At 51.4% G+C, this 13203-nt stretch overlaps 1 protein-coding gene across 4 annotated transcripts in view; it reads right to left on the reverse strand.

Annotated features, from left to right (window-relative positions):
* The window catches only part of MYO5B (myosin VB), a 159354-nt gene extending 148716 nt beyond the window's left edge, over positions 1 to 10638 (reverse strand). For all 4 annotated transcript variants that reach the window (XM_063319465.1, XM_063319464.1, XM_063319468.1 and 1 more), the window contains exon 1: positions 10478 to 10638. In XM_063319465.1, coding sequence (XP_063175535.1) covers positions 10478 to 10504 — 27 coding nt within the window. In that variant the 5' untranslated portion in view covers positions 10505 to 10638. The remainder of the gene's footprint in view (positions 1 to 10477) is intronic.
* Positions 10639 to 13203: the final 2565 nt, after the last annotated feature.

The following is a 13203-nucleotide window of genomic DNA, read 5'->3' on the forward strand; positions in this document are numbered from 1 at the left end:
GCCCTGAAACTTTGTACCAGAGCAAAGTCTGACAGGAGGCAGCACCATTTTCAGACAAATAATTAAAAATAAAAAAAAATAATTAAAAAAAAAAACAGTGAAAGCTTGAAGAGTCTATGGACTTTTTGGTGTATAGAATATCCTGTCTCTGATAATAGACTTTTTTTTTTTCAAATATGGATTTCTGCATCATACTGTTCCTCGGACAAAAAGGGCAGCCCTGGGAGGCTGCGTTTGGGCAAGATCAGCGGTTTTTCTGCCCGGTGCTGGAATTTAGGATGCAAATGCCGGTGCAGCAGCACTCGGGGAGGAAAAGCCTGCTTGCAGCTTTTCTGCTCGCAGCCTTTGGGGACTGCGAGGAGTTGTGCAGCCTGAGCCATCTCATCTTCTCCAGCACGGAGCATCCAGTGCTGAAAGGTACATTCAAGCAAGTTTTGTTCCTAAAGATGATTTGAACCCACCTCGAGGGTTGAGCAAGTGGATATTTCAGGTTTCTCAAAGCTGGGCAGTGCTGCTCGTGTCCATCTGGAATCACGGGGATGGTCCCCACACTCCCAACCTGGGGGAGGGATTTCCCTAAAATAAACGGGTACGAGCACGGCCATCACTCACTGAAACGGCAGCACAGAGGGCGAAGCGTGAAAGGATGAAGATTAGCTCCGACAGCCTTGACTCCCAGTTTATTTTGGCACGGTGAGAGCACACAAGGCTTCAAAGCAGCTCCTGGCGAGCAGGCGAGGGTCCAGGTGGCAGAAGTCACCCCCAAGGCAAAAGCCATTCCTGCCACCAGTTGCACCCAAAACACCAGCCCTTTATTTAACCTCAAGTATCAATATTTTCTGGAATTCAGATTTGCACACTTAAGACAACCAGGTTCTTCTCCCCCCCCCGCCCCTTTTCTTTTTTGGTTTTTTTTTTTCCTCCTCTTCTTCTTTTTCTTTATTAAAAAAGGAAGTATTTTATTTCAAGAGCTCTGCCTCCATGACCTTCCCGGCTCTCTGGCCAGGGTCTTTATAACACCCAGGGCCATAAAACACTGGCTGCAGGAGAGCCGAGGGCAGGCTCAGCCCAAAAGCAGAGTCCTTCACACAGGAACTTCACACCCCTGAAAGCCATCCAGCCACAAGCAACATGTCCTCAGCTGCCCCTAAGGGTGTCACAGCCAGACAGGAGAGGAAAAGCAAACTACATCTCTGCAACACCAGATTCTGGGGGAGAAAACCCCAATATTGGGAGTAGGAAAGTCCCTGCAGACGACCCAAGGGCAGCTCTCCACCAGTCCCTGGGTGAGATGTTCACACCCTGTGCAGACATTGCTTCTGGAAGAGCTTTTTAGTGGTGTTAAAGCTCTTGCTTCAACCAAAACAGGCTTTGTTGGTACCATTAACTACCAGATGGTAGTTGATGGCCTATCCCAGTAGAGAAGTGATTTCTTACAAGGCCAGGTGCAGACAGGAAAGCAAGGTGACATCATGGTGACACAGGATGAGGAGCACTTGGTCTTTAATTTCCTTCGTTATTTTATTTCTTACCGCTGAACATGGTGGTGAAAGCAGATATCAGCTAGGCAAGAAATGGGCACCCCACAACCATGGGACAGACTAGTAAGAGCCACACCAGTATCTCGTTGGGGTCTGGAGCAGGACCTTCCCCTCCTGCACCTCCACCTTGTCTCTAAAACAGGACTTATGGTCCCACCGTGAGACGTAGGACTAGTCCAAGACCACAGTAGTCCAGTACTGCCTCGTGAAAGCCACCTCCAGCTCTTCATCTCTACCCCACCAAGAGATTAAGTCCTTTACTAAGACCTCCGTTGTCCCCATGGACAGCAGGTGGGCACTGCTGCTCTGTCCAAGCTGGACATCACACTTGCTTGCCCAAAAACCAGCGACACCTACAGCACCCGCGTTATCAGAGCTCAAAGTAATTAAGAAGCATAAATCCATGAGGGAGCTACTCAGCTTAATTAGATTGAAAATTATAGCTTCCATCACCTCAGTATCTCAGCATCCACTCGCTGCCTTGAGATATGCTTACACCAACTTTCTGCTCGCTTGGGGCGTAGCACCAGCGACCGGCTTTGTGACAGGCACGGGGATCAGATTTTTTTTTTTATTTTTATTTTTTTTTTCCCTAAACAGCTTCCAACACTCATTTGCTAAGACATATCTCAGAGGCCCTGGCTGCCTGCTCAGGGATTTGGCAGCTGAAGGTTTGCCTGAGACACCTGAAATCGTCCCTGTGTGGCTTTCACAAGAAACCGGACATTCCCATGACTGTCCTTCATGATTTTTAAAAGCCATCTTTAAATATATTAAGGGTCTTTTTGTCTTTGAAGAGCAGTGACTCGCCAGGACACATCCCCGAGATGTAACATGTCATTTTGATAAGTAGCGGCCGTGATTCACCCACAACACATCCTGCTCCCAACAGCCCTGTAAACGGTGGTTAGCACACCCTACCAGCACCTCATGGGACTATCGTAAGGGAGCTTGGGCGATGACTCACGGGAAGGGTGAAGGTATGGATTAGCTGGCTTTAAGCACTGGCTCCACACCTCGGTGGAGCCACCAAGTGAAACGTACCCCTTCACAAGGCCACCAGCCCCATGGGGCTGCCTGTAGTTCAGCAGGATGGGAAGCAGTCATGAGCTGAAAGGGCTGCTCAACCTCAAGCATGGAGAAGACATGTTTTCAAGGAAGAGCTAAGCTGGAAGCACGTGGCAAACAGAGACTCATGGGCAGAAAGATGGATGAGAGCCAAGAGGAACATCCAAAAGCCAGGAGAGACAGGTGGACACAGCACACATCTATTGAGGAGCCAAGCCACATTAATACCAAACACCTGGAGCACACCAACACCAAGCACCCTGACAACACGAAACCACCCCACTGGTACCACCACCAGTGCCCATACGGGAACAGGAATTATGAACTGAAGAAGGTGGTGATGGCCGTGCATTAAAGGACGACATGGCCAGGGTATCCTACAACCCGCCCTGCACCATAAATCGAGTGGAAGTGGGCAGCAAGACATGTCACACAGTTGGTGATCTGCTATAATTGCCAGAACAGGGTCTGAATGTCCTAACAGCACCATCGGTTTCATACAGATAAGCGCAAGAGACTAAAAGCCAGTACTAAAAAGCTGCTCATGGAGGAAAAATTAAATAATTTTTTTTAAAAAATCAAACGGGGATTTGGTTAAAAGTGGTGAAGGATGGTGGCACAGCGGGTCAGGAGCACACACTGCTGGAGGAGCTGCACTGCAACCCCACCACCCTGCACCAAGACATGGGTTTGGAGCCATACCCTGCAATTAAGGGCTTATATTCCTTATAGTAAGGGTTTATAGATTTACGTTGCTTATAGTCCTATAGTCCAGCCTTTGACACGTTTAACCTATTCCCATGAGTCACGGGTTTCAGTCGGCTGCAGAAGGCTTTGGACATGGCCAAGTCAAAGACAAAAAGGAGCGCACAGCTGGAGAAAAGGTCACATTTCCAGGCTGCACACTCTTCCCTGTAGGGATGTTCCTCTCCAAGCCCTCTGGATACCCCAGGAAAGGCAAAGACCAGAAATATCAAATCCTTAATAGCCTCCTCAGTAAAACTGATGAGTTTACCATGACCTGGGCATCACATTAAAGAGCATTCAAATGAGGAAGGCCGCGTAAAACCCATCACCCACCACCCCATGGTCCTCCCCAGCCCTGCCACCATCTCTGGATGGGTCTCTGCTCATTTCCAGAGGACCAGGCTAAGCCAAAACCCAACCCAACTCTACCCCACAAGATGTGTCCTGCAGCAAGCCAGAGGCATATGAGGGCAATCGCTTTACACAACCAACTTGAGACCGAGAAAGCTCACAGTGAATTTTTTTTTCCAGTTTTGCTAAATACCAAATTCCTCACTGAAATGTTTTGCAAACATTTCACGTGTCTGCCAAAGCTTGGGGCCTTGCTGCAACCAAAGCAGCCATTTTTCTGACCTGGATTGTAGTTCATGCTGATGTTCCTTTAACCACCACAAAATGCCTCTGTTTGCAGAATGGGTCAAAGAGCAGATAATAACACCACAAAAAACTCAACTCAGGGCTTTACCTATGCTACCTGCTATTTATTACACTGCTGACTAACTCAGAAGGTCAAAGTCCACCTTTCATGCTAAAGTTAGGCTATTCCTGTGGTTTCCTTCCCGAACAACTATCTGAGTAAGGGTACACTACTCCTTTTTTGGCCAGAGCTACAAACCAATTGGCATATAAATTAAAAGCCTAATGTGCCTAGAACTGCACTGCACTATAGCAAACTGAGATCAGCTTCAAATATATACATAAAAAAAAAATAAATACAGATACAAACACACATAGCCTTCTTTCTTAGTCAGCAGAAGGGATGCATGCATTCATGTTCAGGGTTGTAATTTCCTAGGCCTGGTTATTGGCAGGAGAGAAGAATAATGAAGCAAAAATCCTCCATTGTAAATACATTCCTCAACGGCAGCCAGGCTGCCTGTGACAAATGCCCTCAGTTAAACACCTTCCTCGGGGCAGAAGAGGGTAGGACTGACTCATCCCATCCCATTCCACCCCACAAGACCAGCACGAGCCACGTGTTGCTTCGGGCTCCTGACCCGCTGCTGTCCCCAAGTTTCCATCCTTCACCCTGGAGTTAACCCAGCATAGTGCTGCAACTTGGGATGTGCGCAGTGGGATTTCACGCACGCCCACCCCCCCATCCCCAATTTCACAAGCTTAAAACAGTATCAGGGTAGGAATTCTTAAAAACAATTTTTTAAAAAAAGCAAGTTGACTAGTCCCAGTCAGCAAAAGGGCATAAAGCAGGAATCAAGTTAATTAAGCCCTGCTGGAGCCATTCCCAGGGCTGTGTCCCAGCATCAGCGCTGAGCTCCATACTCCTTAACTCAGTGGCTCTCATCTAACCCCAGCAGAGACGCTGTTAAATGCACAACTGAGATGAACAACGGCATGAACAGAAAATGTGGTTATTTTTGCAGCACAAAGCCCGTGGCGTGCCCTGCAGCAGGACATCCATCCACACGACGCCAGTGGAGCACGGGGCAAACTCCAGCCACCTCCTGCCCGCCGAGAGAGGCAAATGCCCGCAAAGCCACCAGCACCCATCTCTCACCACCCTTGAACCTACTCAAGGCCATGTAACCAGTGGAATGAATTGTATTTAAACCCCCAAGTCTGGTTTTGCTTTGCTCTCCTCCACGCCATCTTGGGGAAGCTGAGAAGGTCCCCAAGCGGTAGTGGAGGTGGCAATGCCCTTGGCAATCATATTTTACATTTCAACGATTTTCTCTCTGCAACTGCAGCTAATAATGAGGCAGGATCAGGAGGAGACCAGGGACGCCGATGGATCCATCTTTAAATAAAAATCCCAGCGTGGCTTCCAAGCCGACCCTGCCCTTTGTGGCATGACCCAGACTTGCCCTCATAATCTAAAATAAAGAAGAATAAAAACACCAAAAACTTCAAGTATAACCTGCTTTTCCTAACAGCAGCAGCAGGAGTTCAGAAGCTCCGCAGCCCTAAGAGCTCTGCATCAGAGTTCCCGCGGATGTCCTGGAACCAAACCCCAAACTTTCCCTGTCCCCCACACTTATTCCCAACAATGTTTTCTACATCATACACAGAAAATCTTCTCTGCTCCTTCCCAGCTGCTCCTCAACCCCAACCCAGCACACAGACACCCGCTAAGGATGAATCCTCCCTGAGCCTTGGAGGATAAATAATTTTCAGAAAGGTTTTATGCCAGAAGGTTTATGCCAATTCATTGATTCAATCAGTGTGCGATCACACTGGCAATATTCGCTTTTGAAAAGTTTCTCCCCAGGGTCAGAAACCACCAATTCATTCCAGCTACTTTATTTAATACGACAACTTAAGTGAAAACCAGAGAGTTTCTCCTACATCCAACACTAGCCATTAGAAGAGGATTTTTTAATGCATTAAGTTCTATCGTCTATTAAAAAATACTTGGCATGTAACAGTCACTTTGCACAACAGGAGGGGGAGATGGGGGGAAAGAAAGAAATAATCTGGTTTCTTGCTCATCCAGAGCTTGCAAACCTTCTGAAGAGCCTATCTCGAGCTGCACAACACCCCAGGAACAGAAAGGCACAGCTTACTCCCTAGCCTGGCAGAAGCACTATTTTGCATTAGGTTCAGAGGCTATGCTTAAATTAACAATTAACATATTTTAAGAAGTACCTTTAAGAGAGCAGAACATCCAGATGCAAAAGCAATTATATTTGGTTTAGTAATATAAAGAGCTTCACCTTGCAATAACGAAGGCCAGCCATGCAAACAAGTCTAATCTCCAGTTTAATGCTGCAAATCAAACCGTTGCTGGAGACGGCATCTTCCAGGGGCGATGTCCTCCCTCCATGCTGCCCAGCACCCAGCTCAGCGGAGCAGAGCGTCCCTGTTATCTCATTACAGAGTAATGCTGGCATCTGCACAGGCTTACGGGGATTGGACTGCAGTTACCTCGGCTGGCGTTTAGCTGCATCAGCAACAGGTTTCTTTGGAGGGCTCTGGCCGGAGAGGAAGGAAAGAGCATCGCATGCGGGGAGATGCCTTTTTTTCAACCAAATAGGGTTTGAGCAGCGCCTCTGCCCAGCTGCAACCAGTCTGGCTGGGCACATCCCACCACTGCCATGCTCCAGCAGGAACGCTGGGGACACGGCAGGAGCAGGACCATCCTCAGGCAGCCTTAGAAAGATGTTTTCACGGGGTAACAGGGCCACACACAGGTTAGGCAAAGCTCCACCTGGAACAGTTTTTTCCAGGTGGGAATCCTCAATGCTGCCTTCTCCCCTTGCACGCGCTGGTGCCAGGGGCTCCAGGACCAAGTCTGCACCCTTTACCATGCAGTTCCTCTTCTGCTAGCATGCAAGTTGCACTAAATTCATCTTTGCTTCTGCAACAAAATAAATCCACAGCCAAAGTCCCCAGGTACCGCATCGTGAGCAAGAAGAGTCTTACAATGGTCTCCCCATAAATATTTACCCAAGTGGAGTCCTACATGCCTGAAGGTTGATGCAGTTTTGGAACTACTCACATGCTCATAATTAGGCACAGCCGTTAATTAACTTGTTTGATGGGGGCTATTAAACACCAGTAATCCCTGCTCTTAAAGGGGCACAAGTGAGATCCCGCATGGACAGGGCCTTCACCAGTAACTCACGGCTGCTGGTGTTTCCAGGATGGGTTTCCCTCCAGTTTAAGTGCTCCTCAGGGCAGCGCTGAGCCTAACACAGCACAGTCATTGGCGTGGCTTAACAAGCACCAACTTAAGCACCGAGAAAATATTACATGTCCCACAAGGTCCCAGGAGATCTTCTGCAAGCATCAAGTACAAGTTAAGGACTCTCTACACAACACATAGCAGCTCCCATTACAGCCCAAGAGGAAGGAGAGGTGGGAGGACCTGAGAAGTCCCATTCGGCGGCTCCGAAGCAGCTCCCCAGCAGTTTCTTTCATCCTGGTTCAACCAGGAGGAGGAAGGACTCCAATGGAGGTACCGTTGTGGTTGCGCTAATGCAACACAGAGCATCAGATCAATAGGCTTTTAGCAAGACAGCTGTATTGATTCCAGCGAGCCGGATTGTCCGCCTTCCCTCAAAGAGCTTCACCCCCACCCTGCTGACAAGGTGATCTAGGAGGCCCCACCTCTGCGCTTGGAGAGTCATCTCCTGAACTGTAACACCCCATTGAAGCTCTCCCGCTCTTCCCCCCTCCTTTCCTCTGTTCACCCCCATGCCAGCCTGCAAGAGCATCTTCTGGCAGCCGCGCACAGATGGTGCATCAACACCCAACTGCCCGGGGCAGGTCAGCCCTCCATGGCAGGTTGTCTTCTCCCCACCATACTCTCGGAGGCCTCTCTACCATATATGAGCTATAAGGCCACAGGGCCAAATGCCCTCATCCTCACAGAGGTGATGTGCAAGTGACCCTCCTTAATGCTTTCTAAGAGTAGGCTACAGAGCAACATATCCACTTCACCTTGAGACCTCCATCAGCAGCCCACACCCTCAGCATCTTAAGGCTGTTGGGTTTGTTGTGGTTTTTTTAAGCTGTCTTTGCTCTTTTTCTTATATACTCAAAGTCCCAGGAAACATTTTCTTGCTGCTTCAAAGCCCAGAGCCAGCACAGAAGCCCCACACAGAAGGAGATCCAGCAGGACAGTCCTAAATTTCATCGCAACACCAGCACATAGCCCCACAGATGACCTATACGGGTTCCAAGCACCATCAGTGGCCCCACCACCTACCACAACAGCTGTGTCCCCAAAACGTCCCCGCAAGACAGACGGACACCAGCAGAAGGGCCAGTGCTGACTGAAACACCAGCTCTCATCAAGAATCTTTGTTGTCATTAACAATAAATTTAATGACATGCACAGATTGTCACCAAATTGTCACTTCTCAAGTGCCTCATCGAAAAGTCCTTGTACGGCAACAGGATCACAAGCGATGCCCAGGCAGGCATCTTATACCCATTCAGCGGATGAACAGGAGTATAAACCTCATCAAAACACAGCACAGACTAATTACCTGTTCATCAAGTTAAGAATCAGTTAACCTGGTTGTTATAACCAGCCCATAGATACGGATAACACAGCGCTTGCAGCCAGCTTCCCTCCTCCCTGCGGATGCTTGCCATCGCATCCATGCACTCATCCGATGAGATGCTGCGGTCGGCACGTCAGAGCAGTTTAGCCACGGCTTTCCTTGTGCTCCCCTTCAGATCTTCCAAAGGAAAAAGGTTTTCCAAACCTGAGACTTTGCTTTTGAAATGCTCCCGAGAAGGACAGAGGTCAGCCCGCTCACAGACAGCCCAGCTCAATCCAGAGGGGCTTCTTAAATTCCCACAAGTTCAAAGGAGGAGCCTCCAGATTCACACATCATCCTGCCTCCATTTGATAACAACGGCCAAAAAAATAAGCGGCAACCCCCGACTTAACACAAAAGCCGTTCGCAAAATGAGTTGCAAACGCAGACATCTGCAGCAAAATTAAGCCTGAGAGACCGGCACGGAGACAAAAAGTGGTTCCTTGAGAGGGCTGGTGCCAGCCTGGCAGCGCCTCCACGCTGACCACGGTCACAGGAAAAATTTAAAACATTAAAATACTAAAATTCTCATTAGTACAGTAGACGATGCTGGCACTTCACAGCCTTTCAGCAAAAACCATTCTGAAGCCAAGCACTTTTCTCGATGAGCCCCTGCCTAGTGTTATTGATGGCTTTTACTAAGCACATTCCCTGGATCCCGTAGCACTCCCGGGCAGCCTCAGGAAGATGCGGAGCGCAGGGAGAGTGCTCTCTCCGTATCAGTTATCGCTCCATACTGGGCTGATCTCCGGCTGTGCGCGAGGAGCTCTTTCATCCAACCAAGTCAATCAGGAAAGATCTCTCCAGACACAAATATCTCGCTGGGGGGGGGGGACGGGCAGAAACCCCCCAAACCACACAGGGTGCATCTCCAGCCCGCTTTGGCCAAAGAGCGGGAATACCCTGCACCCTGCCCAAATATCCCACAGCCACAAAATAATTAAAAAGAAAAGATCTTGTCTAGATCCCAGGCTCTGCTTAAAAAAAATCAGCAGCCCAGCTTCCCATGGTCACAAAGGCCACTTTTTCGGAGGAGAGCTGTGGTTCTCTCTGGGAAGCGACGGGGAGGGCGGCTGGCTGCCATCCCGCTGGCATATCCGTGCCAGCCCGGCGGCGCGCAGCACCCTGCCAGGCCATCAGCCATGTTACCTTCCCTCGCTGCCATGAGGAAGCGGGTGCGCTTGGTCGGACCCCTGCCGAGGGAGTAATATTCGGGAGTTGCAGAACAAAAAAAAAAAAAAAAAAAAAAAAGGACGCTGGAAATCGGGCACCTTCGGAGCATTTCGGTGAGTTACGGCAGTTGTAAGGACTGCTTTTCCCCCCTCCCTCACCCTGGTGTTTTAGGAATAGGAGGGAAAATAAATTATTCTATGAGGACTTGGGGAAGCTGAGCGTGTTTTGGCTGCGTGTTCACCTGCTCCAGGGACGGACCCCACGAAGGACGAGGCCAAGGCCGCCGTGACCCACGGGCGAAGTTCGCCCTTCCCCACAGAAACCAGCCCCCTCACGGCACCCCCGCCCCTTCCCCACCGAAACCGGCCCCTTCACGAAACCCCTGTCCCTTCCCCACAGAAAATCGGCCACCTCATGAAACCCCTGTCCCTTCCCCACAGAAAATCGGTCACCTCATGAAACCCCTGTCCCTTCCCCACAGAAACCAGCTCCCTCACGGCACCCCCGTCCCGGCTCCCAGGGCGGGCGGTGGGGTTTCTCCTCTCCCCGGGCACCGAAGGGTGCGGGGAAAGTTGCGGTTCCCCTCCGTGACTGCGAAACAACCCCCCAAAACACAGAGAAGATACCCCCCCCTCGAGGACAGGCGCCCGCCCCGCTCACCTTGGTGTAGAGCTGCGCGGCGGACATGGCCGGGGCGGGCGGCGCTAGGCGTGGGGCATGGGGCCGGCAGGCAGCGAGCGGCGCCGCCGAACCAACCGACTGCCGGACAGACCGATCGACAGACCGACCTTTACACCCGTCGCCGCCGGCCGGGGCGCGGGGAAGGAGAAGAGAAGGGAGCGGCGCGGAGCGGGGGGGCAGAAGGAGGAGGAGGAAGCGGTACCGCTCCGCCTCCGCCGCGCCCCGCTCAGGTATGAGGCGGTGCGGCCGGGCACGGCACGGCTGGGCTCCCTTCGGCTGGACTCGGTTGAGTTCGGCTCCGTCCGGCTCGGTTCGGCTGGACTCGTCTCGGTTCGGCTGGGCTTGGCTCCGTTCCGTTCGGCTCGGCTGGAGTCGGCTCGGTTCGGCTCGGCTCGGCTGCAGTCGGCTCGGCTCGGTTCGGCTCGGCTGGGCTCGGCTCCGTCCCGTTCGGCTCCGTTCGGCTGGACTCGGCTCGGTTCGGCTCGGCTGAACTCGGCTCCGTTCGGTTCGGCTCCGTTCGGCTGGACTCGGCTCGGTTCGGCTGGGCTCCGTTCGGCTGGACTCGGTTCGGCTCCGTTCGGTTCTGCTCGGCTCGGCTGAGCTCGGCTCGGTTCGGCTGAGCTCGGCTCCGTTCGGTTCTGCTCAGCTCGGCTGAGCTCGGCTCGGTTCGGCTGAGCTCGGCTCCGTTCGGTTCTGCTCGGCTCGGCTGAGCTCGGCTCCGTTCGGTTCTGCTCGGCTCGGCTGAGCTCGGCTCGGTTCGGCTGAGCTCGGCTGAGCTCGGCTCTCCTCAGCTCCAGCGTGAGGGAGCCGTCGCACTTCCTTCACTTGAGGTGCTGAAACGCCCTGCATTTGCTGGTGGGTTTAGGGTATTTCCCCCCCCCCCTTTTATTCTTCGTCCTTTTCCACGGAATTAAGTCATTAAGCCCCAAGAAGGTGCCCCTCAGTGGTTTCAGGCCCTGCCGTCTTCATACATCTATGGGGGTGCAAAGAATGGCCTTCCTGTGGGAGCCTGTGACGGGCCCTGGCACCAGGAGTCGCGCCCGCATGAGCCCGCTGGAAACACACTCAAGGAACCCACCAGCGACGGGATTTTCTCCATCTTCTCCTGCCTGGAGGTGGCTTTGGGTTCCCACCACCACGGCTGTGCTCCGGGGCGCTGGTGGTGTGTCACCCTGACGTCGGGAATTGGCCAAAAAATTGTGCAGAAACAGCCAAAAAATGGTCCCCAGCCCGTCAATCCGTAGCCACGCCGCCTCCCTCCATCCCCTGGGAGCACCCCATGCCTCAATTCCTGCTTGGAAGGCACTTTCTTTGGGCCCGAGAAGGATGATGCAAATCCAAAGTATTCCTAAGTAATCACTACTGCTATTCATTATCGTTCAGGGCATTTTGCATATTAACTAAGCAGGCGGAAAACGCCCTCAGCAGGGCCCATTCCCTGCCACAGTTGTTTACTCCATCAGGGGGGATCCCCCCTGCCGTGGCTTCGGGCTGTGCCACGCACAGGGCACCCACAGCCTTTAAAGCCACGCTGGTGGCATCTCACCCTCCGCTCCTCGTCCCTTGGGGGCTGAAAACACCCCCCATTTTGGTGTCTTTTGCCTTTCTGCCCCCCTCCCCAGGACCCTAGCAAGGAGCAGCGCCAATTACGGTAGGAGGACAGCCAGCATCGCAGATATCTCTCTTTTCCAGCTCTTTATGTCCTTGATGAATCCAAATAAATTGCAGGTGGCTCCGGGGGAAGATTGGAAAGGAGCAAAGAAGGGGAGAAAAACCTGCACCCTGTCCAGAACTTACCCTGGGTAACACATTAGGCAGCGTAATCTCTGCAAAGCCTCCAAGATAGCTTTGTTGGGCAAACAAAACTTGCTCCTCTCCTTTTATTAAATCAACGGTAGAAACAAAATGTGAAGCACTGGCACGGAGCAAAGGTTTCAGTGAAGCCTGGGTAGCAGTGATAGCCCAGAGGCAAAGCACAGCCGTTCCCATGAAATACCAGCTGGTGCCGCGTGTGATTTGCCATTAATCTAAAACTTTAATTAAAGATAGAAACTAAAAACCCCAAAATACATAGGAAATCCCTGAAGTGTGTCCTAAGTGCTGAGTTGCCTGAAATTCTCTCGTTCGGGAGGCTCCTTTCCATTTGGGAATCAAAACTTGCGTTGATCGTAATATTTAACAAGCGCTGGCTCTTAAATAGCATTTTATGGTACTACGTATTGCATTCATGTTGAAGGCACTTAGAGGTGAAAATTAACCAAATACCAGGTTTATTTTCCTTGCAAGTACAGGTGTTGGAGATGCGTGTGCTCTCCCAGATGCTCACAGGTTCCAGCTTTGTCCCTGTGGCGCAAAAACACATGGAGACCCCAGGGACAGACGGCTGGACGACGGCACAGAGCAGTGAAGGGCTCTGGAGGGCTCAGGGAGGTGGGAAGGGTGCTGGGGCTTGTGCTGGTGGCTAGAAACGGAGTTTTTCTGCTCTGCAACAGGCACTCCGTCGTTTCACAGCAGCTTTGGGCATTTATTTAGGTACAGGAGTGAAGGCAAGTTTGCTGTTGAATTCAGATGGGCAGGAGAAACCAGCGTTTCTGCAGTGAAATCCCCTGACCCCCCAACTGCGGTTACAGCGTTGAATTTCGACGCAGGAGCCGGACATTAACCCCAATAACCCCCTCCTGAAATCCTCCGCGGAAACACTCGGC

The sequence above is a fragment of the Chroicocephalus ridibundus genome, chromosome Z (genome assembly GCF_963924245.1).
Source record: "Chroicocephalus ridibundus chromosome Z, bChrRid1.1, whole genome shotgun sequence".
NCBI lineage: Eukaryota > Metazoa > Chordata > Aves > Charadriiformes > Laridae > Chroicocephalus > Chroicocephalus ridibundus.